General features: G+C 50.1%; 2 protein-coding genes across 2 annotated transcripts; both read right to left on the reverse strand.

The window, feature by feature from the left end:
• Window positions 1-81: 81 nt before the first annotated feature.
• LOC121878610 (putative neural-cadherin 2) lies at window positions 82-15,680 on the reverse strand. The gene is made up of 7 exons (XM_042384944.1): window positions 15,627-15,680; window positions 10,063-10,231; window positions 9,638-9,853; window positions 4,752-5,143; window positions 3,801-4,233; window positions 2,283-2,588; window positions 82-189 (listed from the first exon to the last, which is right to left on the reverse strand). Exons 3-7 carry the CDS (start codon window positions 9,713-9,715, stop codon window positions 82-84), a joined length of 1,317 nt encoding a protein of 438 aa, XP_042240878.1. The 5' UTR covers window positions 9,716-9,853; window positions 10,063-10,231; window positions 15,627-15,680.
• Window positions 15,681-21,363: 5,683 nt separating this feature from the next.
• On the reverse strand, window positions 21,364-23,017 carry LOC121878612 (putative neural-cadherin 2). The gene is made up of 4 exons (XM_042384945.1): window positions 23,009-23,017; window positions 22,706-22,864; window positions 22,295-22,471; window positions 21,364-22,109 (listed from the first exon to the last, which is right to left on the reverse strand). Exons 1-4 carry the CDS (start codon window positions 23,015-23,017, stop codon window positions 21,897-21,899), a joined length of 558 nt encoding a protein of 185 aa, XP_042240879.1. The 3' UTR covers window positions 21,364-21,896.

Here is a 23,017-nt window from a genome sequence, read left to right on the forward strand (position 1 = left end):
CAAACAAAGAGACACTCAGACAGACATAGATACAGACAGATAGGAAGACAAACCTATAGACAGACATAGAGAAACACCCACTCACCTAGCGTGGAGGCCACAGTGGAGGCCGGTGGAGGTACAGTCAACATCAACAGCTGAGCCTGGTGAACTGTTCTTACTGAGGAGGCCATCACCTAGGTCCATTAACTGTGTGGAGATACATACAGTGATACATGGTGATACATACAGTGATACATGGTGATACATACAGTGATACATGGTGATACATACAGTGATACATGGTGATACATACAGTGATACATGGAGATACATACAGTGATACATGGTGATACATACAGTGATACATGGTGATACATACAGTGATACATGGTGATACATACAGTGATATATAGCGATACATAGGGTAGGTTAGGGTAGGTTAGGGTAGGTAAATGATGCTAGTGTTTGTGAAGCTATAGAGTAATATACAGCTTGGCTTTGTTGACTTGGGGAAACTCGTGAATTATTTAATGATTCGTATATGACGATGACGGTAAATATTTAGTACCTGCCAACCACGGTAATGACTACGGGAAATAAGTTTTTTTTTTTATTATTTCATCGTGTTTCATGTGAATTTGATGACCTTAAATTGGTAGTTATGGAGATATGACCCCCCCCCCGCCCCCCACCCCCAACACACACAGAAAAACAAAAGCAATATTGGTTGCGCAAAGTAGTCAGGGTTTTGAAGTAGTGGGAAATTGTGGGTGAAAAACACACACGAAACTGATGTAACCTAACATAATCTAACCTAACCTAACCTAACCATAACCTAACCTAACCATAACCTAACCTAACCTAACCATAACCTAACCTAACCATAACCTAACCTAACCTAACCATAACCTCACCATAACCTAACCTAACCTAACCTAACCATAACCTAACCTAACCTAACCTAACCTAACCTAACCTAACCATAACCTAACCTAACCTAACCATAACCTAACCTAACCTCACCATAACCTAACCTAACCTAACCATAACTAAACACAATAATATAAATATAATAAATAAATAAATATGAAAGAATAAATGAAATACATCAATATTGACAAACAACAAACACAACAAAAACACGACAAACAATAACTCTCAACACACAAACACACACAAAACAAGTAAACACAAATAACAAATACAAACACGAAATTAAAAGAAATCAGACGAAACACAATATCTTTCCACACTGGCAGCGGCTCTCGTCTATACACACGGCTGATCAAAACAAACACAGACACCAACATGTAAATGAGTGAGTGTGTGTGAGTGAGTGTGTGAGAGTGTGTGAGTGAGTGTGTGAGCCAGTGTGTGAGTGAGTGTGTGAGTGAGTGTGTGAGTGAGTGTGGTTATATTGTGTGAGAGAAGGGAGTTGGGATTCACAAAAGTTCGCACGATTTAATATTTCTTCGTAAGTGAAGAGTGAATGGATCTAGGTTAGGTTAGGTTAGGTTAGGTTAGGTTAGGTTAGGTTAGGTTAGGTTAGGTTAGGTTAGGTTAGGTTAGGCTGGACATCAGAGGACCGAGTTGTAGAGAGAGAGAGAGAGATGGTAGGCGATGTATCCCTCTCTTTGTCTTTCTGTCAGGGAAGAGATTGCGAAATGGTCTGCAATATTAGTAATAACGCGTCTGGTTCCTGTTATCTCCATGTACAGTACAGTGCCTCTATTAACGTGTACACCGTTAAGGCAATCATTCATTCTGAGGGTTGGTGACCACAGTCCTCCACTCTCTGATTTCCCTTTGAGAATTTGTCGTAACTTAAGTGAAAATCAGATACGTTCTCATAATCTCTTAAGTGAATAAAATGACTTACGAGTTTTAGAGAATCTTTGTGCCTAAATGAACCATTAAAATAATACCTTAAAATTACTATAGGTCATAAATATTGCGTTAAGGAGTTTTATTAGTTTTTAATTAGGGTTTAATAGGCCATTAGACTTAAGTGAATGGTGATTTGGGATGGTAGTGTGAGGAAGTGTCTGGGTGTTGAGGGTATTGTAGGGAAGATGAGTTAATCTTGAGGGACTTACGAGGTTAGTTAAGTGTGTTGGTTATGTACGGAACCTAACCTAACCTAACCTAACCTAACCTAACCTAACGTAACCTAACCTAACGGAACCTAACCTAACCTAACGGAACCTAACCTAACCTAACGTAACCTAACCTAACCTAACGTAACCTAACCTAACCTAACGTATAAACGTAACCTAACCTAACCAAGCATCGTCACTCACCTCTCCGTTCACTCGTAGGTTCCTGACGCAGCCGTGTAGTGGGCGGGCGGTGGGCGGTTCTGGCCACCCGTACACAGTGTGGGCGGGGGGAGGATGCGCCAGCCCGCCCACCTGTAGCGGCTGGGGCGTGTTGAGGACGCGGGCGGCCCTGGGTAATCTGGCCGCCCCTCTACACGTATGGGCGTCGGGTGGGATGGGCGGGGGTGGTATAGGCGGGGCTGACTGGTTGTGGGCGGGCCTGGTGGGTGGTGTGGGCGGGCCATCGATGCTGCCACCCGAGCACAAGTCCACGATCATCTCTACCAGCTAGGGTGGGGGGGGTGAGGAGAGGAGGGAAGTGGAAGGAAGGAGGAGAAAGAAAGAAGAACGGAATAAGAATAGGGGAGAAAATAAGGGAGGGAGGAAGAAAGGGGTAGAGAAAGGAGGGAGAAGGGAAGAAGGGAGAAAAGGAGAAGGGAAAGAGAGAGAGAGAGAGAGGGAGGAAAGATCAAAAGAATGTAAGGGGAGAGAGAACAAGAGAGAGCAGAGAATAAGGGAGGGAGAGGAGAAAGGGATGAAGGAAAAGGAAGGAGAGAAAATAGAGAAAGAAAACGTATATATTAACCATTGAAAGGCAAACTAAACTATTTACTTTAGGATCAAAATATCGCAACAAATAAATAAATAAATAAATTTTTGACGAACTACAAAAACAAACACAACTAATTCTTATGTTTTTATCCATCAAAATAACAACTAATTAACAACTAACTACCTTTAAATAACACACAATGTATCATCAATCACCTAATTTATTTTCTTTACCTTTAAATAACAATCAGTAACTAATTCTCTTCCATTTTAAAATCACAATAATTAAATAACCTTAATTACAGTTGATGACAACAGGTATATTAATTTATTATAGGTGAAACGGGAGAGTAATTAGGCATTTAAACAGACAGGTATACATGGAGGGAACACGTACATGGAGGGAACACGTACATGGAAGGTACACATACATGGAGGGAACACATACACATAAACCGCCTGAGGATTTTGATTGGTTACTTGATGGTGGACGCGAGGTTCTGATTGGCTGTTATACCTCACATCCAGGTCTCTAATTGGCTAGAGGTGTTCCATCTCCGCCAACCACAGACGGTTTCATCCACTGGTCCCTCTTACCAGGTCAGACGAGGCCCCCAAGTCACAAAACATCGTAAGATTAATTTTCCTCGTAAATAAAGACGTATTAATGTGCCTTACAAGTTGACTTACGATAAAATACAAGAAAATCACTTAAATATTACTTAAAAGATACGAGACTTTGATGAGTTTGTGTGTCTAATTAAGGTAGAATCTCAGGTGTGAATTTGAGGTAATTTTAAGATGTTTTTGTGTTTTATCTTAAGTTCATTAGGTTGGTATACTGTTAAGTCTCTCTTTACGAGGATAATTGATCGTACGGGGAATTATGACACGGATGAATACGGATGAAGATGGATGACTCATAACAGGTAGAATTTGGTTACTCACCTCATCCTTCCATATGAGGTCGATTCTGTGCCAGGCTGAGTCGGCGAGTGAATAGGAGGCCGTGAGGGCGAGGGTGACAGGACCTCCACCTAGGTCGAGGAGGAGGTATGGTCGACCTCCACGTACCTCCAACACCACTACCTCACCACTGGAGGTCCCTGGAGGTGGGGCTAAATCATCAGGCCCAGAGTAGAGTAAAGTAGCATTCTCAGAGGTCGTGAGTATCTCCAAGCTAATGTGGACCTCAGGGCAGGCAGGGATTGAGGCCACCCACGCCCACCCGCCCACAGGATTACCCCCGCCCACTACATGATCGCGAGGGACGCTAGAGGCGGCGGCGTCTCGAGAGTCCTTCACCACCTCGCTGGATCCCTCGAAGTGTCGCATCAGGATCTTACAGCGAAACCCCCAGGTGCCATGAGGACACACACACCTGTCGGGGAGGACACACCTGGCCTTACCTGGCGCTGGGATAATGCTGGACACAAGTACACACACCCAGGATGATGGTACACATGATACTATACAACAAGTAAATGCAAGGATATAATTGTGTGTGTGTGTGTAATAATAATAATAATAATAATAATAATAATAATAATAATTAACGGTTTATTGAAAGAGCTTGGCAGCCAGAAGGCTGAAAATATACAGTTACATATTTGGGGAATGGGTTACGAATTACAAATAATATACAAGTAACATAAGTGACACAAATAAGACATATAATAACTAGATGGGGAAAAGCTCAAACTACAGTTCATTTCAACATAGTGACAGTGTAAGGAGTAGTGTTTACTGGGAGTGAATACACTGATGTATTACAAGTTATTGATAATTTTTACAATGGTTGGGACTGTGTGTGTCTGGTGTGTGTGTGTGTGTGTGTGTGTGTGTGTGTCTGTGTGTGTGTGTGTGTGTGTCTGGTGTGTGTGTGTGTGTGTGTCTTACCTGGTGCCTGTAGGTGTGGGCAGACATCGGCCTCCATTAAGACAGGTTTGGGGTGTACAGGTGTGGGCGTAGGCGGGGGGCGGAAGGTTCCCACACCCACACTTAGTTTCCACACCCATCCTAGGACCCACTACCGCCCACGCTTTGGCATCTACCACACTAAACCCATCACCCAGTACTGCCCATGCCCTACAACCACCAACACACCGCGTGCTCTGGTGGGCGGACTGATGGGTAGTGTGGGTGGTCTTGTGGGTGGTGGTGTGGGTGTTCCTCTGAGTGGTGTGAGCAGGTCTATGGGTGTTGCGGGCGGCTTCGTGGGTGTCGTGGGCGGCCTCTGCACACGTCCCGACGCCCACATCCTGCACAGTAACGCCCAGCATGAGACCCAGCTGTTATGGAGACCAGAAACATGTGTTATTGCTTACAACTTTTTCACAACAACTGAGGTAACTACTACTACTACTACTACTACTACTTCTACTACTACTACTACTACTATGTCTACTACTACTACTATTATTTAAGGTCAAGTCTCAGTCTAACTTGAGACGATTTTTTAACGTATTGTTTGTATATTATCTTAAGTCAACCAGTTTGTTTATGTCTTCAGTTACGAGAAAATTTACCTTACTAAGATATTTGTGTTTCAGGGGGATTTTTTGTTTTAATCTTACGAACTATTGTGAATTCTGTAGTACTGTGTAGTGGTTACCTGCCGTGTTTGATGATGTAATTACGCTGCAGCGGTTAATGAGACAGGTGACACAGGTAAACAAGGCTGCGGTATTGCCCAGAGAAAATGCGTAGTAAAGTGTGTTAGTTGATGAGTGTGTGTGTGTGTGTGTGTGTGTGATGCTAATGATAATAATCAATGGTTTAGTGAAAGAACATGGCAACCCAAAAGCCTGAAAATAAACACTAAACACAAATGATAAAAGATACATATGGTGAACCTGAGGAATGAGTCACTTGATTGACCAACAGAGTAAACATCGGGCAGTAATCTTGGTGATCCACAGGGCAGCCGGGTTCACTGTGGCTGGTCACTAGTACATACTATCCACACCCAGCATATGGTAGGTCTCTGAGGTCACAGTGTGTTGGTAAAAGTCCTCATTTCCCTCCTGGTGTAGTTGGGAGTCTTTATTTCCTCCTGGTGTAGAGTATAGAGCTTGTACCCCGGTGTCTGAGGTCTGCATGGACAGCGCCCACCGACTTGTGACTGGCCAACACTTGTTTTCATTCTATTTAAATTGAAATTATCACTTTTATATATCAGTTGTGGTTTGATCGTCAATCTTTGTTGGTCAGGGAAAGGTGTTGATGAGTCGTGGTGGTGGGGAGGAGGTGAGGGATGGGGGATGATGGGTGACAGGCCCTGGGAGTCGTTTCAGCAGCGCAGAGAACATCTTTTACCCTGGGGGGACCAAAGACAAAGAGTGTGTGTGTGTGTGTGTCACTACGGGCATTTGGTCCGCTAACTATCTGCGTGTAGTGGTGCTGTTACCCTGACGAAGGTGGGAGAAAAAAAAATCCTAGGTTATATGAATACTCCTTTCAACATCGCTCTCACTTCCTTCTCATTTCCCCTCATATATCTCTCTCATTCTCTCCTACTTTCTCTCACCCCTCTCACACTTCTCCCTCTTCATCCCTTTCAGACGCCGCTCTCTTCCTCACACACCCTCAGACATCCACACACCATCTCATCCACTCTCTCCCTCTCTCTCTATCTTCCACCCCATCACATTCTCTCAACCTCAATCACAACCTCTCACTGTTCTCTCTCACGCTCCTCACATTCAGAAACCGATTATCTGATTCAATGGACAACTTCCCTCCAAACAGCAGTACAATATCACGAGAGCAGGAGGCGATATTCCCATCTTCTCCCGGGAATAAGAAAATGGATTTGAAAAGAGGACAGACTAAAGAAAATGGTAAACCTCTGTAACCAAATCTGATAATCTTAAAATTCTTATCTTTTTCTATTCTTTATCTCTATTTATTCTTTATTGTCCTATCCACAGTTGTTTATCATCATGTTTATCCACTTTCTTCTAATTCCTCTGTCCTCAATTGCCCCCTTTGACCAGTTATCCTTCTCTGCCTCCTCTCCTCTTCCATTCTGATAGTTTCCCTTATATCAGAAAATGGAAGTTGGACTAGGGGGTACTCATATAAAATCCTACACACATTTAGTATCTATCAAGTGACTGAATTTCCTAAGTCTTCCCTTCTTGTTGTTAAAATGTTATTACTGCGCTTACACAACAAAGGTTTATATGCACGTAAAGAGGTTAATAATACAGTAGTCCAAAAACAATAGACAATTATGATATAGTATTTAAGCTTATAAAAGAAAACTGGAATAGAACAAGGGGGGACTCAACCAACTACATAACACATTAAATATCTATAGTTATCCATAAAGAGAAAGGGAACAAAACAACAGATGATGGGGGGAGGGGACTTGTGAAAAACGATAGGCATGTTGAATATTTATGAAGAATGTGGAATTTCTAAGAATATTTGAACTATTGAGCCACAGGAATATAATATGAAAGCAAATATAACTCAGTCTCCCCCTGAAGAAAACGGGAACAAAAGACAAGTAGGGGAAACTCTCAGAAAAATAACACGCAGCACTATGGAAACAATTGACCCTAATCTAACCTAACTTAAGCAATTCTAACCTAACCTAACCAACCCTAACTAACCAATCAGAAGAAAAACACAGGAAAAACACAAAAACATAAGAATAAATTAAATATCAACAATGAAAAACAATAGACAACATACAATGAAACAATAGACATACGAAGGACTGAGGTAGCAACAAGCGCACCACAGAAAACGATTGCTTGCGTCAATGGGTAACTTACTTATCTGGATGGAAAAAGACCCCGAACAAACTGGAGTAATATGTATGCAAATATGTGTTTTAAAGGTTCACTGTTGGAGGTGTGTATGTGACGCGGTGTTGTGACGGCTCTTGTACCTGTAGCTGTGATGATTAATGCATAGATGTGACGATTAATCTATAGCTGTGACGCTTAGTCCATAGCTGTGACTATTAATTCATAGCTGTGACGATTGTTATGGCCTCACCAAACGTTACAACATTGGTAGAAGTCTATAACCAAAATGTTATAGTTGTGATTATAGCTTTGACAATTTCTATCCCAAACGTTTTAACTGTGAAGAGAATTTTCTACCCGACTGATTTAGCTTTGAACGTTTCTAAATCCTTTGGGACTGTAACGTTTGAAGAGAGAGAGAGAGAGAGAGAGAGAGAGAGAGAGAGAGAGAGAGAGAGAGAGAGTGAGAGAGAGAGAGAGTGTGTGTGTGTGTGTGTGTGTGTTTCAAAATACTATGTAGACGAAACACTTGAATCCGAAATGCTTAGAGTTCGAAACGTTTAGGATTCGAATCGTTTACAGACCGACGCATTTACAGGAAGAACAATATCCGTATTCATGACAACAGGGGTCCGAAACACCCAAAAGCGAACCCTTCCCTCCACCTCTCCACACCACTCAAACTCTAACCTCTATCCCCTCCACACCACTCACCCCGTCCCCCTCCAAAAATCCCTACAATCCTCATGCAACCCCCAACCTTCAACCCCCCTTCCCCCAACAGACTCTCATCCCCCTCCTTCGACCAGTCCTCCCTCCTTAACAGACCCTACTCTTGCTCTGCTTTCCCCCCAGACCCCATCACCCCCCAGGCCTCATCACCCTCCTTCACCCCCGGCCACCACCATCACCCTCCTTCACCCCCCTCCCCCAGGGGCACCATCACCCCTCCTTCACCCCCAGGCCACCATCACCTCCTCTTCACACCCAGGCCACCACCCCCTCCCACCCCCAGACCCCCATCACCCCCCTCCTTCACCCCCAGGCCACCATCACCCCTCCTTCACCCTCCAGGCCACCATCACCCCTACTTCACCCCCAGGACACCACCACCTCCTCCACCCCCCAGGCCCCCAACAACACCCCCCTCCTTCACCCCCAGGCCACCATCATCCCTCCTCACCCCCAGGGCACCATCACCCTCCTTCACCCCCACCCCCCCCACCCTCCTCTCCACCCTCCAGGCCACCATCACCCCTCCCACCCCAGGCCCCCAACACCCTCCTCACCCCCACCCCCCCACCCCCACCCCTTCACCCCAGGCCATGCCACCACCCCTCCTTCACCCCCAGGCCCCCAACACCCTCCTCACACCATCACCTCCTTCACCCCCAGGCCACCCTCCAGGCCACCATCACCCTCCTTCATCCTCCAGGCCACCATCACCCCTACTTCACCCCCCAGGCCACTACCACCCTCCTCCACCCCCAGGCAAGGCCCCAACCCTCCTTCACCCCCAGGCCACCATCTCCTTCACCCCCCAGGCCACCATCACACACCATAACTCTGTCCCGGATATAAAACACAAGGACAAAATCCTCTATTACATGACACAACTCGACCACTTTGATCTAACTAGCGCCGTTATCTGTTCGGATAATGTTCATAGTTGGATGGAATTGGTATCCGGACGTCTCATAATTCCGGACTTTTATTATCCTATTTCCTTCTCGGTTCTTGATTTATTCGTATTATTGTGTGTGTGTGTGTGTGTGTGTGTGTGTGTGTGTGTTACTACTACTACCACCACGAGTATGGCTGTTAGTTGGCGACAGCACTCGCCTCTTGTTCCATGGGGTCAGTGGTTCGATCCCCCCCCCGGCACTCCCAGTTTAAGGAAAAGAAGGGTACCGATACTATTTTTGGGGGGGTGATTTTACAGGAAGGATCTGATACATGTTGATCACCACTACCACTACTACCAACATTACTACCACCACTACCACAACTACCAGCACCCACCTCTTCCCTATGGTACAACAGGACATGATTCAGGTTGGATGCTCCTAAGGACGTCAACCAGACACGGGTGATGGGCATGTCCGTGTCCTTCCCAAACTCCTCCACGGTCACCACCTCCACGCCCACGCTGTCCTTATCTACGCTATCCACTCCAGCCTTTTCTATCCACCTCCTAGCCGCCTCTACTAGTCGGTTGAGGATAGAGGACTCTCCTTCCTGATGAGTGAAAGGATGTGATACGCATGGATTATTATTATTATTATTATTATATCACTATTCCCGTCTCTCTCTCTCTCTCTCTCTCTCTCTCTCTCTAACATTCTACCTATTCATCAAACTTTCAATCTACCTTTCTACCTATCAATCTACCTTTCTACCTATTAATCTATTTTTCTACCTGTAAATCTACTTATCTACCATCATACCTGTGCTCCCTGATCCTGAGTTACGACCTGGTGTGGGTGGGCGGCGAGAGTGACGGGCGTAACGTGGGCGAGGTGACGGGGAGTGAGTGACGTCACCAGTACCGTCACATTGGCCGTCACACCTGTCTGTCCCTGGCTGACGTCACTTACTTCAAAACCCAACTCGTACCTGAAGCCATTAAGAGCAGGTGTTTGGTTAGGTTAGGTTAGGTTGGGTTAGGTTAGGTTGGGTTAAAGAAGGTTAGGCTGGGTTGGGCTGCTGATCGGGAGTTAGGGTGGCTAGGTTAGGTTGGGCTGGGTTGTTTGCTGTTGTTGCTTGCTGGTTGGCTGTTGCGTTGGGTGCTGGGTTGGGTTGGGTTGGGTTGGGTTGGTGTTACAGGCTAATGATAAGAATAAGCCACACTGAAAGGAAAACAAATAAAGAAATACTAAAGGCTAGCAAAAAGTGAAATACCTAAAATTTATAGAATAAGGAAAATGAGACAACTCTGGTCATATAATTAGGGATACTAGCAGAAAATTTAATGAGAAAAGTTGAGGATAGGAGGACCAGGGGAAGGCAGAGACTGTGATGAAGGAATGAAATTAAGAACTTAAGAGGATTGGTAAAAACAGCCCGAGAAAGTTTATGAGTGGAGGACTGTGGTCGCCAACCCTCAGGTATGAAGATGTGTAATAATTTGCATATAATGACGGGTGCAGATAATGCTATACACACACACACACACACACACACACACACACACATTGAAAAATCCACCACCATTTACGTAGTCCAAACAAACACGAGAATTATTTTTTCTTTGTCTGTGCTTTTCTATAATGTATTAACCTTCCCCTAATTCTTGCTTGTTTGCTTGCTATCTCCCCTGCTTATTTGCGTCATACACGTCCCCTGTTCCCCCTGCTTGCGTCCTTGCTTGCGTCGCCTCTCTCGCCCTGACCTGAAGCGTTTGTACAAAACAGACCCAAACTCTGAACACGGCATCTGATTGCTATTACACTCAGCTGGGCGACCGAGAGGAGAATAACAAGTGAGGGGAATTGGGGTGAGGGCGGGAAGAGGTGATTGTGTTGTGTTGTAACAGTGAGGGAGAGAGAGAGGTGTGGGAGGGAGAGAGAGGGGTGTGGGAGGGAGAGAGAGGGAGAGGTGGAGGGGAGAGAGAGAGAGGGGAGGAGAGAGAGGAGAGGGGAGAGGGGAGGGGAGAGAGAGGGAGAGGAGAGGTGGGAGAGAGGGAGAGGTGGGAGGGAAAGGAGAGAGAGAGGTGGGGAGAGAGAGGGGTGTGGGAGGGAGAGAGGGAGAGGTGGGGGAGGAGGAGAGGGGTGGGAGGGGAGGGGAGAGAGAGAGAGAGGTGGGAGGGGAGAGAGAGGGAGGTGGGAGGAGAGCGAGGGAGAGGTGGGGAGGGGAGAGAGAGGGGAGAGGTGGAGGGAGAGAGAGGTGGGAGGGAGAGAGAGAGAGAGAGAGGTGGGAGGAGGAGAGAGAGGTGGGGGAGGGAGAGAGAGAGAGAGGTGGGAGGGAGAGGGGGGTTGGGAGGGGAGAGAGAGAGAGAGGTGGGAGGGGGGAGAGAGGGGTGGAGGGGAGGGGAGAGAGAGAGAGAGGGTGGGAGGGGGAGAGAGAGGGAGGGGAGGAGAGAGAGGAGAGAGGTGGGGAGGGAGAGAGAGGGAGAGGTGGGAGGGGAGAGAGAGAGAGGTGGGGAGGGGGAGAGAGGGAGGGGAGGGAGAGAGAGAGAGGGGAGGGGAGAGAGGGGGGAGGGAGGGGGAGAGGGGTGGGGAGGGGTAGGAGAGAGAGAGGTGGGGGGAGAGAGAGAGAGGTGGGGGGGGAGAGAGAGAGGTGGGGGGGAGAGAGAGAGGTGGGAGGGAGAGAGAGAGGGGGAGGGGGGAGAGAGAGAGAGGGGAGAGGTGGGAGGGGGGAGAGAGGGGTGGGGAGGGAGAGAGGAGAGAGAGGTGGGGAGAGAAAGAGAGGGGAGAGGTGGGAGGGGGAGAGAGGGGTGGGAGGGAGAGAGAGAGAGGTGGGGAGGGGGGAGAGAGGGGGGGAGGGAATAGAGAGAGAGGTGGGGAGGGGAGAGAGAGAGAGGTGAGAGGGGAGAGAGAGAGAGGTGGGAGGGAGAGAGGGGAGGTGGGAGGGAGAGAGAGAGAGAGAGAGAGATGGGAGGGGGGAGAGAGGTGGGAGGGAGATAGAGAGAGAGGTGGAGGGGAGAGAGAGGGGGGGTGGGGAGAGAGAGAGAGAGGGGAGGGAGCGGGAGAGAGAGGTGGGAGGGAGAGAGAGAGGAGGTGGGAGGGGAGAGGGGTTGGGAGGGAGAGGAGGAGAGAGAGAGAGAGGTGGGAGGGGGAGAGAGAGAGGTGGGAGGGAGAGAGAGGAGAGGTGGTGAGGGGAGAGAGAGGGAGAGGTGGGGAGGGAGAGAGAGAGAGAGAGAGGTGGGAAGGGGAGAGAGAGAGAGGAGGGAGGGGAGAGAGAGAGAGAGAGAGAGAGAGAGAGAGAGAGAGAGAGAGAGAGAGAGAGAGAGAGAGAGGTGGGGAGGGAGAGAGAGAGAGGTGGGGAGGGGGAGAGAGGGGAGGGGAGGGGAGAGAGAGGGAGAGGTGGGGAGGGGAGAGAGAGAGGTGAGAGGGAGAGAGAGAGGTGGGAGGGGAGAGAGAGGAGGTGGGAGGAGAGAGAGAGAGAGAGAGATGGGAGGGGAGAGAGGGGGTGGGAGGGGAGAAGAGAGAGAGGTGGGAGGGGGGAGAGAGGGGGGGTGGGGGAGAGAGAGAGAGAGGTGGGAGAGGGGAGGAGAGAGAGGTGGGGAGGGGAGAGAGGGAGGAGAGAGGGGTTGGGAGGAGAGAGAGAGAGAGAGAGGTGGGAGGGGAGAGAGAGAGGTGGGGAGGGAGAGAGAGGGGAGAGGGTGAGGGAGAGAGAGGGGAGAGGTGGGAGGAGAGAGAGAGAGAGAGAGAGGTGGGGAAGGAGAGAGAGAGAGGAGGGAGGGGAGAGAGAGAGAGAGAGAGAGAGAGAGAGAGAGAGAGAGAGAGAGAGAGAGGTGGGTGGGAGAGAGAGAGAGGTGGGAGGGGAGAGAGGGAGGTGGGAGGGAGAGAGAGGGGAGAGGGGGGAGGGGAGAGAGAGAGGAAGAGGTGGGAGGGGAGAGAGAGAGAGGTGGGGAGGGGAGAGAGAGAGAGGGGAGGGGGGAGAGAGAGAGAGGTGGGGAGGGGAGAGAGAGAGAGAGGTGGGGAGGGGGGAGAGAGGGGAGGTGGGAGGGAGAGAGAGAGAGAGAGAGAGAGGTGGGAGGGGGGAGAGAGAGAGGAGGTGGGGAGGGAGAGAGAGGGAGAGGTGGGAGGGGGAGAGGGAGGGGGAGGAGAGAGAGAGAGGGAGAGAGAGAGGGAGGGGGAGAGAGAGAGGTGGGGAGGGGAGAGAGAGGAGAGGTGGTGAGGGAGAGAGAGGGAGAGGTGGTGGGGGAGGGGAGAGAGAGGGAGAGGTGGAGGGGAGAGAGAGAGAGGTGAAAGGGGAGAGAGAGAGAGAGAGAGGTGGAGGGGGAGAGAGGTGGGAGGGAGAGAGAGAGAGGTGGGAGGGGGGAGAGAGAGAGAGGTGGGGAGGGAGAGAGAGAGAGAGGTGGGAGGGGAGAGAGAGAGAGAGGGGAGGGGGAGAGGAGGGGAGGGAGAGAGAGGAGAGAGAGGGTGGGAGGGGAGAGAGAGAGAGAGGTGGGGAGGGAGAGAGAGGGAGAGAGGGGTGGTGGGAGGGAGAGAGAGGGGAGAGGTGGTGGGAGGGAGAGAGGGAGAGGTGGGAGGAGAGAGAGAGAGAGGTGGGAGAGAGGGAGAGGTGGGGAGGGAGAGAGAGAGAGAGGGGTGGGAGGGAGAGAGAGAGAGGTGGGAAGGAGAGAGAGAGGGGGTGGGATGGAGAGAGAGAGAGGTGGGGAGAAAGAGAGAGAGAGAGGGGAGAGAGAGAGAGGGAGAGGGGAGGGAGATAGAGAGAGAGAGGTGGGAGGGAGATAGAGAGAGAGAGAGGAGAGGTGGGGAGGGGGAGAGAGAGGGGTGGGAGGGAGAGGAGAGAGGGAGAGGTGGGGAGGGAGAGAGAGAGGGAGAGGTGGGGAGGGAGATAGGAGAGAGGAGAGGGAGAGAGGTGGGAGGGGAGGAGAGAGGGGTGGGAGGGGAGATAGAGAGGGAGAGGGAGGGAGAGAGAGGAGAGGTGGGAGGGGAAGAGAGAGAGAGAGAGGGGAGGGAGAGAGAGAGGGTGGGAGGGGAGAATAGAGAGGGAGAGGTGGGAGGAGATAGAGAGAGAGAGGAGAGAGGTGGGAGGGGAGAGAGAGGGGTGGAGGAGAAAGAGAGAGAGAGGTGAGGGAGAAGAGAGGGAGAGGGTGGGAGGGAGATAGGAGAGAGAGGTGGGAGGGGAGAAGAGGGGAGAGGGGGAGGAAGAGAGAGAGAGGTGGGAGGGAGAGAGAGAGAGAGAGAGGAGAGAGGTGGGGAGGGGGGAGAGAGAGGGGTGGGAGGGGAGAGAGAGGGGAGGGAGGGTGGGAGGAGATAGAGAGGGAGAGGTGGGGAGGAAAGAGAGAGAGGGAGAGGTGGAGGGAGAAGAGAGGGAGAGGTGGGGAGGGAGAAGAGAGGGAGAGAGGAGAGAGGGAGGGGGAGAGAGAGAGGGGTGGGAGGGAGGATAGAGAGGGAGAGGTGGGAGGGGAGATAGAGAGAGAGAGAGGGGAGGGAGATAGAGAGAGAGGTGGGAGGAGAAGAGAGAGAGAGAGGAGAGAGGTGGGAGGGGGGAGAGAGAGGGGTGGGGAGGGAGATAGAGAGGGGGGAGAGGTGGGAGGAGAGAGAGGGAGAGGTGGGAGAGATGAGAGAGAGAGAGGGGAGGGAGAAGAGAGAGAGAGAGAGAGGGGAGGGGGAGAGAGAGAGGGGGGAGGAGGAGAAAGAGAGGGAGAGGGGAGGGAGAGAGGAGAGGAGAGAGGGGTGGGAGGGAGATAGAGAGAGAGAGGTGGGGAGGGAGAGAGAGAGAGGAGAGAGGGGTGGGAGGGGGAGAGAGAGGGGTGGGGAGGGAGAAAGAGAGAGAGAGGTGGGGAGGGAGGATAGAGAGGGAGAGGTGGGAGGGAGAGAGAGAGAGAGGGGTGGGGAGGGGAGAGGGGGAGAGAGAGAGAGGGAGAGAGGTGGGAGGGGAGAGAGAGGGGTGGGAGGGAGAAAGAGAGAGAGGTGGGAGGGAGATAGAGAGGAGAGGTGGGAGGGGAGATAGAGAGGAGAGGGGAGGGAGATAGAGAGAGAGAGGAGAGAGGTGAGGGGGAGAGAGAGAGGGGTGGGAGGGAGAAAGAGAGAGAGAGGTGGGAGGGAGATAGAGAGAGAGATGGGAGGAGAGAGGAGAGGGAGAGGTGGGAGGGAGAAGAGAGAGAGAGAGGAGAGAGGTGGGGAGGGGGAGAGAGAGAGGGTGGAGGAGAAAGAGAGAGAGAGGTGGGGAGGGGAGACAGAGAGAGAGAGGTGGGAGATAAGAGGGGGAGAGAGATAGAGGGGGGGGGGCAGAGAGAGCTGATTGTGGGTTGTTCCTCCTCTCTACCATCCTCTATATCACCTCTCCACTCCTATATCACCTCCAAACCTCTCCATCCCCACCTGCCTCCACCTACCTGCCGTCAGGTGTGTGAGGCTCATAGTGAGGTGTCCTGTGGAGGCATGAGGGAGGAATGAGGGTGGAAGATTCTCAGGTGTAAGTCTTCCTTCGGCGTCCACGTCAGGGTTTTCACATAGACTCTCCTGCGGCACTGCAGCGTCCTGTGGCTGTAGGAGGAGGAGAGATGAACCTGTGGCTGTAGGAGTGAGGAGATGAATCCTGTGGCTGTAGGAGGGGGAGAGATGAATCCTGTGGCTGTAGGAGGAGGGAGATGAATAGGAAGGAGGAGAGGGATGAACCTGTGGCTGTAGGGAGGAGTGGGAGAGATGAATCCTGTGGCTGTAGGAGGAGTGAGAGATGAATCCTGTGGCTGTAGGAGGAGGAGATGAATCCTGTGGCTGTAGGAGGGGGAGAGATGAACTTGTGGTGTAGGAGGAGGGAGAGATGAATGTTGTAGAGGAGGAGAGATGAATCCTGGGCTGTAGGAGGAGGAGAGATGAATCGTGGCTGTAGGAGGAGGAGAGATGAACCTGTGTAGGAGGAGGGAGAGATGAATCCTGTGGCTGTAGGAGGGGGAGCGTGGCTGGAGGGGGAAGGGGAGATGAATCCTGTGGCTGTAGGAGGAGGAGAGATGAACCGTGGCTGTAGGAGGAGGGAGAGATGAGCCTGTGGCTGTAGGGAGGAGGGAGAGATGAAGCCTGTGGCTGTAGGGAGGAGGGGAGAGAGATGAAGCCTGTGGCTGTAGGAGGAGGGAGAGATGAAGCCTGTGGCTGTAGGGAGGGAGAGATGAATCCTGTGGCTGTAGGAGGAGGAGAGATGAAGCCTGTGGTAGGGGAGGGAGATGAAGCCTGCTGTAGGAGGAGGGAGATGAATCCTGTGGCTGTAGGGAGGAGGGAGAGAGTGAATCCTGTGGCTGTAGGGAGGAGGAGAGATGAATCTGTGGCTGTAGGAGGAGGAGAGATGAACTGTGGCTGTAGGGGGAGGAGGGAGAGATGAAGCCTGTGGCTGTAGGGAGGAGGGAGAGATGAACTTGTGGCTGTAGGAGGAGGGAGAGATGAATCCTGTGGCTGTAGGAGGAGGGAGAGATGAAGCCTGTGGCTGTAGGAGGAGGAGAGATGAATCCTGTGGCTGTAGGAGGAGTGAGAGATGAACTTGTGGCTGTAGGAGGAGTGAGAGATGAACTTGTGGCTGTAGGAGGAGGGAGAGATGAAGCCTGTGGCTGTAGGAGGAGGAGAGAGAATCCTGTGGCTGTAGGAGGAGTGAGAGATGAATCCTGTGGTGTAGGAGAGTGAGAGATGAAGCCTGTGGCTGTAGGGAGGAGGGAGAGATGAACTGTGGCTGTAGGAGGAGGAGAGATGAATCCTGTGGCTGTAGGGAGGAGGAGAGATGAATCTGTGGCTGTAGGAGGAGGGAGAGATGAATCCTGTGGCTGTAGGAGGAGGAGAGATGAATCCTGTGGCTGTAGGAGGAGGGAGAGATGAAGCCTGTGGCTGTAGGAGGAGGGAGAGATGAAGCCTGTGGCTGTAGGAGGAGGAGAGATGAATCCTGTGGCTGTAGGAGGAGGAGAGATGAATCCTGTGGCTGTAGGAGGAGGAGAGATGAAGCCTGGCTGTAGGAGGAGGAGAGATGAAGCCTGTGGCTGCAGGAGGAGTGAGAGATGAATCCTGTGGCTGTAGGAGGAGGGAGATGAATCCTGTGGCTGTAGGACGAGTGAGATGAACCTGTGTGTAGGAGAGAGACAGAAGCCTGTATGTAGGAGGAGTGGAGAGATGAATCCTGTGGCTGTAGGAGGAGGGAGAGATGAATCCTGTGGCTGTAGGAGGAGGAGAGATGAACCTGTGGCTGTAGGAGGGGGACAGATGAAGCCTGTGGCTGTAGGAGGAGGAGAGATGAATCCTGTGGCTGTAGGAGGAGGAGAGATGAATCTGTGGCTGTAGGAGGAGGAAAGATGAATCCTGTGGCTGTAGGAGGGGGGAGAGATGAAGCCTGTGGCTGTAGGAGGAGTGAGAGATGAATCCTGTAGGAGGAGGAGAGAAACGGGTTGAGGGGAGGAGGAGAGATGAAGCCTGTGGCTGTAGGAGGAGGAGAGATGAAGCCTGTGGCTGTAGGAGGAGTGAGAGATGAATCCTGTGGCTGTAGGAGGGAAGAGATGAAGTCTGTGGCTGTAGGAGGAGGAGAGATGAACTTGTGGCTGTGGGGGAGGGAGAGATGAATCCTGTGGCTGTAGGAGGAGTGAGATGAATTGTGGCTGTAGGAGGAGGGGAGAGAAGCCTGTGGCTGTAGGAGGAGTGAGAGATGAATCCTGTGGCTGTAGGGAGGAGTGAGAGATGAATCCTGTGGCTGTGAGGAGGGAGAGATGAACCTGTGGCTGTAGGAGGAGGAGATGAACTGTGGCTGTAGGAGGAGGAGAGATGAAGCCTGTGGCTGTAGGAGGGGGGAGATGAAGCCTGTGGCTGTAGGGAGGAGGAGAGATGAACTTGGCTGTAGGGAGGAGGAGAGATGAACCTGTGGCTGTAGGAGGAGGAGGAGATGAATCCTGTGGCTGTAGGAGGAGTGAGAGATGAATCCTGTGGCTGTAGGAGGGGGAGAGATGAATCCTGTGGCTGTAGGAGGGGAGATGAAGCCTGTGGCTGTAGGAGGAGAGATGAATCCTGTGGCTGTAGGAGGAGGAGAGATGAATCCTGTGGCTGTAGGAGGAGTGAGAGATGAAGCCTGTGGCTGTGGAGGAGGGAGAGAGCCTGTGGCTGTAGGAGAGGGAGAGATGAAGCCTGTGGCTGTAGGAGGATGAGAGATGAATCCGTGGCTGCAGGAGGAGGGAGAGATGAACCTGTGGCTGTAGGAGGAGGAGAGATGAATCCTGTGGCGAGGAGGAGGAGAGATGAACTTGTGCTGTAGGGAGGAGGAGAGATGAACTGTGCTTGAGGAGGGGGGAGAAAGCTGGGCTGTAGGAGGAGGGAGAGATGAATCCTGTGCTGTAGGAGGAGGAGAGATGAATCCTGTGGCTGTAGGAGGAGGGGAGAGATGAAGCCTGTGGCTGTAGGAGGAGGGAGAGATGAATCGGCTGTAGGAGGAGTGAGATGAATCCTGTGGCTGTAGGAGGGGAGAGATGAAGCCTGTGGCTGTAGGGAGGAGGGAGAGATGAGGCCTGTGGCTGTAGGAGGAGTGAGATGAACCTGTGGCTGTAGGGAGGAGGGAGAGATGAAGCCTGGCTGTAGGGAGGAGGGAGAGATGAACCTGTGGCTGTGGAGGAGGGAGAGATGAATCTGTGGCTGGGAGAGAGAGATAACTGGGGAGGGGGGGAGAGATGAAGCCTGTGGCTGTAGGAGGAGGGAGAGATGAATCTGTGGCTGTAGGAGGAGGAGAGATGAAGCCTGTGGCTGTAGGAGGAGGGAGAGATGAACGTGGCTGTAGGAGGAGGGAGAGATGAATCCTGTGGCTGTAGGAGGAGTGAGAGATGAATCCTGTCGGTGTGAGGAAGAGGAGTGAGAGTGGGAGGCTATTTCCCGGTGACAGTGACCTTGGGACTTACCTGAAGGTGCCGGACAGTGACAGTCTTGGCTCCTGAGGTCATGGGGTTATCGTTGAGGTCAGCCACGTGGAGGGTAAGTGTCAGGGAGGCGGACAGTGCCCCAGCGTCACTCACCACCAGGGGAACGAGAAGGGCGCGACGTTCCTTCCTGTTCAGTGCCGCCCGCGTCCTCACTACGCCCACGCCACGCCCATCGTCTCCTCCTGCGGTAAAATGAGAGATATCGTGTATTAGGGAACTATCTCTTAACTATCTCCCACTTGTAAGACTCAATGTTAACTGGTAAACTACTGCCCCGTCTCAACTACACACTACTTACCACCACACTCACTACCCCCCAGCAACTCAAGACTTTTGACACAACTAAGACTACTGAAAGACCCCAACATATATATATTATTTTCAGTAAATAATCACCTAACAAGACCAGTTCTCTCTCTCTCTCTCTTAATTACTAGTTGTCTGTCTTAACGTGGGTCGAGGGATGTGTGTGTGTGTGTGTGTGTGTGTGTGTGTGTGTGTGTGTGTGTGTGTAAAATATCTCTAATATATCACTAGATTGGTATAATATATGATAGGTGTTGATAGTATATGAGAGGTCAGAGGTTACAGGTCAGAGGTCACAGGAGGGGTTATAGACTTTGGGTGAGTTAGTTTGACAGTGATATTAAGTTAATATGCAAATTCTCTCTCACGCTTTCTTTACTTTCAACAGTTTCTATTCATCTCACTCCCTCTTCATTATCTCTCTCCCCTCGTTCTCTCGTTATCTCTATTTCCTTTTCTTTCCCCCATTTATCTTTTTTCTTTTCCGTCCTCTTTTTTCTCCTATTTACCTCTCTCTCTCTCTCTCTTCATACAGTCCCTCCTTTCCCCGCACTCTACCTCTCTACTCTCTCTCTCTCTCTTCTCTTCTCTCCTTCCCATACCACTCACTATGGTCGTAGCTGAGGGTGACAGCTGCAGTGATGTGAGGTGGTGCTCGAGGGTCATTATGGTGAAGGGCGGACCATGGCCACTCTTCCAGTCATCGGGGTCACCTAACTTGACCTTGGCCACCACCCTCGGGCCAGTGTTCTCCTCTCTACCCTTCGAGGCTCGGCCAAGAACGGGGGTTACCACGTCTGTTACCTTTACCTGTGGAGGGGGGGGAGAGAAAGTGAACGTAAGTGATTAAGGTAGATTTAGATTATTGTTTACCTGTGTGTGGGAGGGGAGGGTAGTAGTGTGTAATAATAATAATAATACTAATTAACGGTTTATTGAAAAAATTCTGCAGCCCGAAGGCTGAAAATATACATTGGACATAAATGACTTATTACATACAATGGTGGTTTAACAAAAGCCTTCATTAGAGAAAGGTAAAGGAACATACAGTGAACAGATTAATGCAGGTGTTGAACAGCAAACTCGTGGTGTAGTAACTCCTCCCAGATGGTGTTAGGAGGAACTCACGTGGTGTAGTAGTTCCCCAGATGATGTTATGAGGGACCTGGCGTGGTGTAGCAATTCTCGCTGATGGTGTTATGAGGGCCTCACGGGTGTAGTAATTCTCACTGATGGTGTTATGAGGGACCTCACGTGGTGTAGTAATTACCTCACAGATGGTGTTATGAGGGACCTCACGTGTAGTAATTACCTCACAGATGGTGTTATGAGGGGGCCTCACGTGGTGCAGTAACCTCACAGATGGTGTTATGAGGGGCATCACGTGGAGTAGTAATTCCCCACAGATGGTGTTATGAGGGGCCTGACGGTGTAGTAATTCTCACAGATGGTGTTATGAGGACCTCACGTGGTGTAGTAATTCCTCACAGATGGTGTGATGAGGGACTTGACGTAGTGTAGTAATTCTCACATATGGTGTTATGAGGGACATGTGGTGTAGTAATCCTCACAGATGGTGTTATATGAGTGAGGTTTAGTCCCAGGCCTTCCTATCGTAGACGGATTAACACATCGGTGGTTGTTGTTGGCCGTGGGGCCGTTATCACTGGGTACCTGGAACCTCACTGTGTGAAGGTTAACTTGGGGTGACTGTTACTGTTGAGTTGTTCTCACTGACTTAAGCACTGTTCACCACTGTTCACCTGTTGATATTCCGGTGGGGAGGAGGGTTCAGGGAGGGGGTTGGTATGGGCCAACTTAACAGTTGACCTGGCTGCTCTGGAGAGGAGCGCCAGGTACGTCTTGACCCTTCGGTGGTCAAGGATGTGTGTGTGTATGTGTGTGTGTGTGTGTGTGTGTGTGTGTGTAATGAGGTGAAAAGCAGTAATATAAACAAAGTTACACAGTGGAGTAAACTTTCCTCCTTTATTTTTTTCCACTAATTTTCTTTTACTTTCTTCTCATCATTAGAAAGTCTGCACGCACCTTGGCCAAACTCTCTTCGTGTTATTTTTGATAACTTTCTCTTTCATTATGGGAAACACAACCATATTTACTTTCTTTTTCATCAACCATCAAACTTTCTTTCTCTTCGTTAATTAAAGAAAGCCAGAAAACAACCATCAACACTTTCTATTTCACCAAACTCTAAACTTTCTATTCCACAATAATAAAAAATCAGACATCCATAAATACTTTCCATTTCATTAAACTTTCTATTCTCCCTCACATCTGGTTCTTCTTTATCTCTCGGTCTAATTTCCTCTCCCTTTCTTTCCTACAATATTAGAAAGTTACATAAAAAATGTTCTCCCCATTACACGTTAACTTTCCCTTCTCTGACCACTTGTTACGACACTCAGAGCTCCGTTACTCAAACACTCCGTTACTCACACTAAGGGTAGCTGTAGCTGTCCTGGGCGGCACTCCATCGTCCACCGCCCACATGAGGACAGTATGGGCGGCATTAGTCTCTCGGTCCAGGCCGCCCACGAGCCACACCGTCCCCGTCTCGTCCACCCTGAACTTTCCACCCGGGTCACTCGCTGCTGACACCAGGTAGGTCATATTGGTCTCACCTGCCTGGGGAGGGGGGATGAGGAGATGATGTTATTGTTGTTGTTGTTATTGTTGGTGGTGGTGGTGGTGGTGTTGTATCTGCTATTGTTGTTGTTGTTTTATTATTATTTTTATTATCATATATTATTATTATCATCATTATCACTGTCAACACCACTACCACTACCTTCACCAATACCAATACTCACCCCATCAAGATCGTAGGCGGTGAAGGTTGCTAAGCGTGTACCCGTGGGCGTGTCTTCAGGGAGGGTACGATAGACGTGGTGGGCGGCGAGGGTGGGCGGATTATCGTTGGCATCCACTAAGGTAAGGTTCACCCAGGCACTGTCCACATGGTGCCTATCCTGCCAACTGTTACCTGTCTGGAGATTATTGTTGTTGTTGTTGTTATTGTTGTTGTTGTTATTGTTTTTGTCGTTGTTGTTATTTTGTTATTGTTATTTTTTTGTTATTTTGGTTTTTGTTATTTTTTTTTTTTTTATTTTAATTGTTGTTGTTATTATTATTATTACCCACAACACACAAAGAAACCACACCTATCTACCTGTCTGAAGGAAGATAATTAATCACCTGTTTAGAGAAAGAAAATGACTTACCACATCGGATACTTGGACTCTGAAGGAAAACCCTCGTCTATGTTCAGGGTTTTCATAGTCTAGGGCAGTCAGGGCTCTCAGGTCACCCCCAGGGCCGCCCCCCTCTTGCCGTCCCTCTAGCTGAAACCTCTCCCATCCCCGTCCACTGCCCGGCACCACCTAGGGACGTAAGGGATAGGTCCTGTCAATTGAAGTACATGGGGTAGGTCCTGTCACCTGTCCATAATGGTTTAATATCTTGAGTACGATGTCTGAACACCTTGAGTACGACGTCCGAACACCTTGAGTACAACGTCTAAACACCTGGAGCAT

The sequence above is a fragment of the Homarus americanus genome, unplaced genomic scaffold (genome assembly GCF_018991925.1).
Source record: "Homarus americanus isolate GMGI-L3 unplaced genomic scaffold, GMGI_Hamer_2.0 scaffold59446, whole genome shotgun sequence".
NCBI lineage: Eukaryota > Metazoa > Arthropoda > Malacostraca > Decapoda > Nephropidae > Homarus > Homarus americanus.

Bases quoted from the DNA above. Each gene is read 5' to 3' on its own strand.
- LOC121878610 (XM_042384944.1), bottom strand. From the start codon at position 9,715: ATGCCCATCACCCGTGTCTGGTTGACGTCCTTAGGAGCATCCAACCTG. The intron at 5,144-9,637 runs GTGGGTGCTGGT...TCTCCATAACAG, and splicing joins TGTTGTACCATAGGGAAGAG to CTGGGTCTCATGCTGGGCGT. The intron at 2,589-3,800 runs GTGAGTAACCAA...CCCCCACCCTAG, and splicing joins ACCTCATATGGAAGGATGAG to CTGGTAGAGATGATCGTGGA.
- LOC121878612 (XM_042384945.1), bottom strand. The intron at 22,472-22,705 runs GTAAGTCATTTT...AATAATCTCCAG, and splicing joins GAGTCCAAGTATCCGATGTG to ACAGGTAACAGTTGGCAGGA. The intron at 22,110-22,294 runs GTGAGTATTGGT...CCCCCTCCCCAG, and splicing joins CCGCCTACGATCTTGATGGG to GCAGGTGAGACCAATATGAC.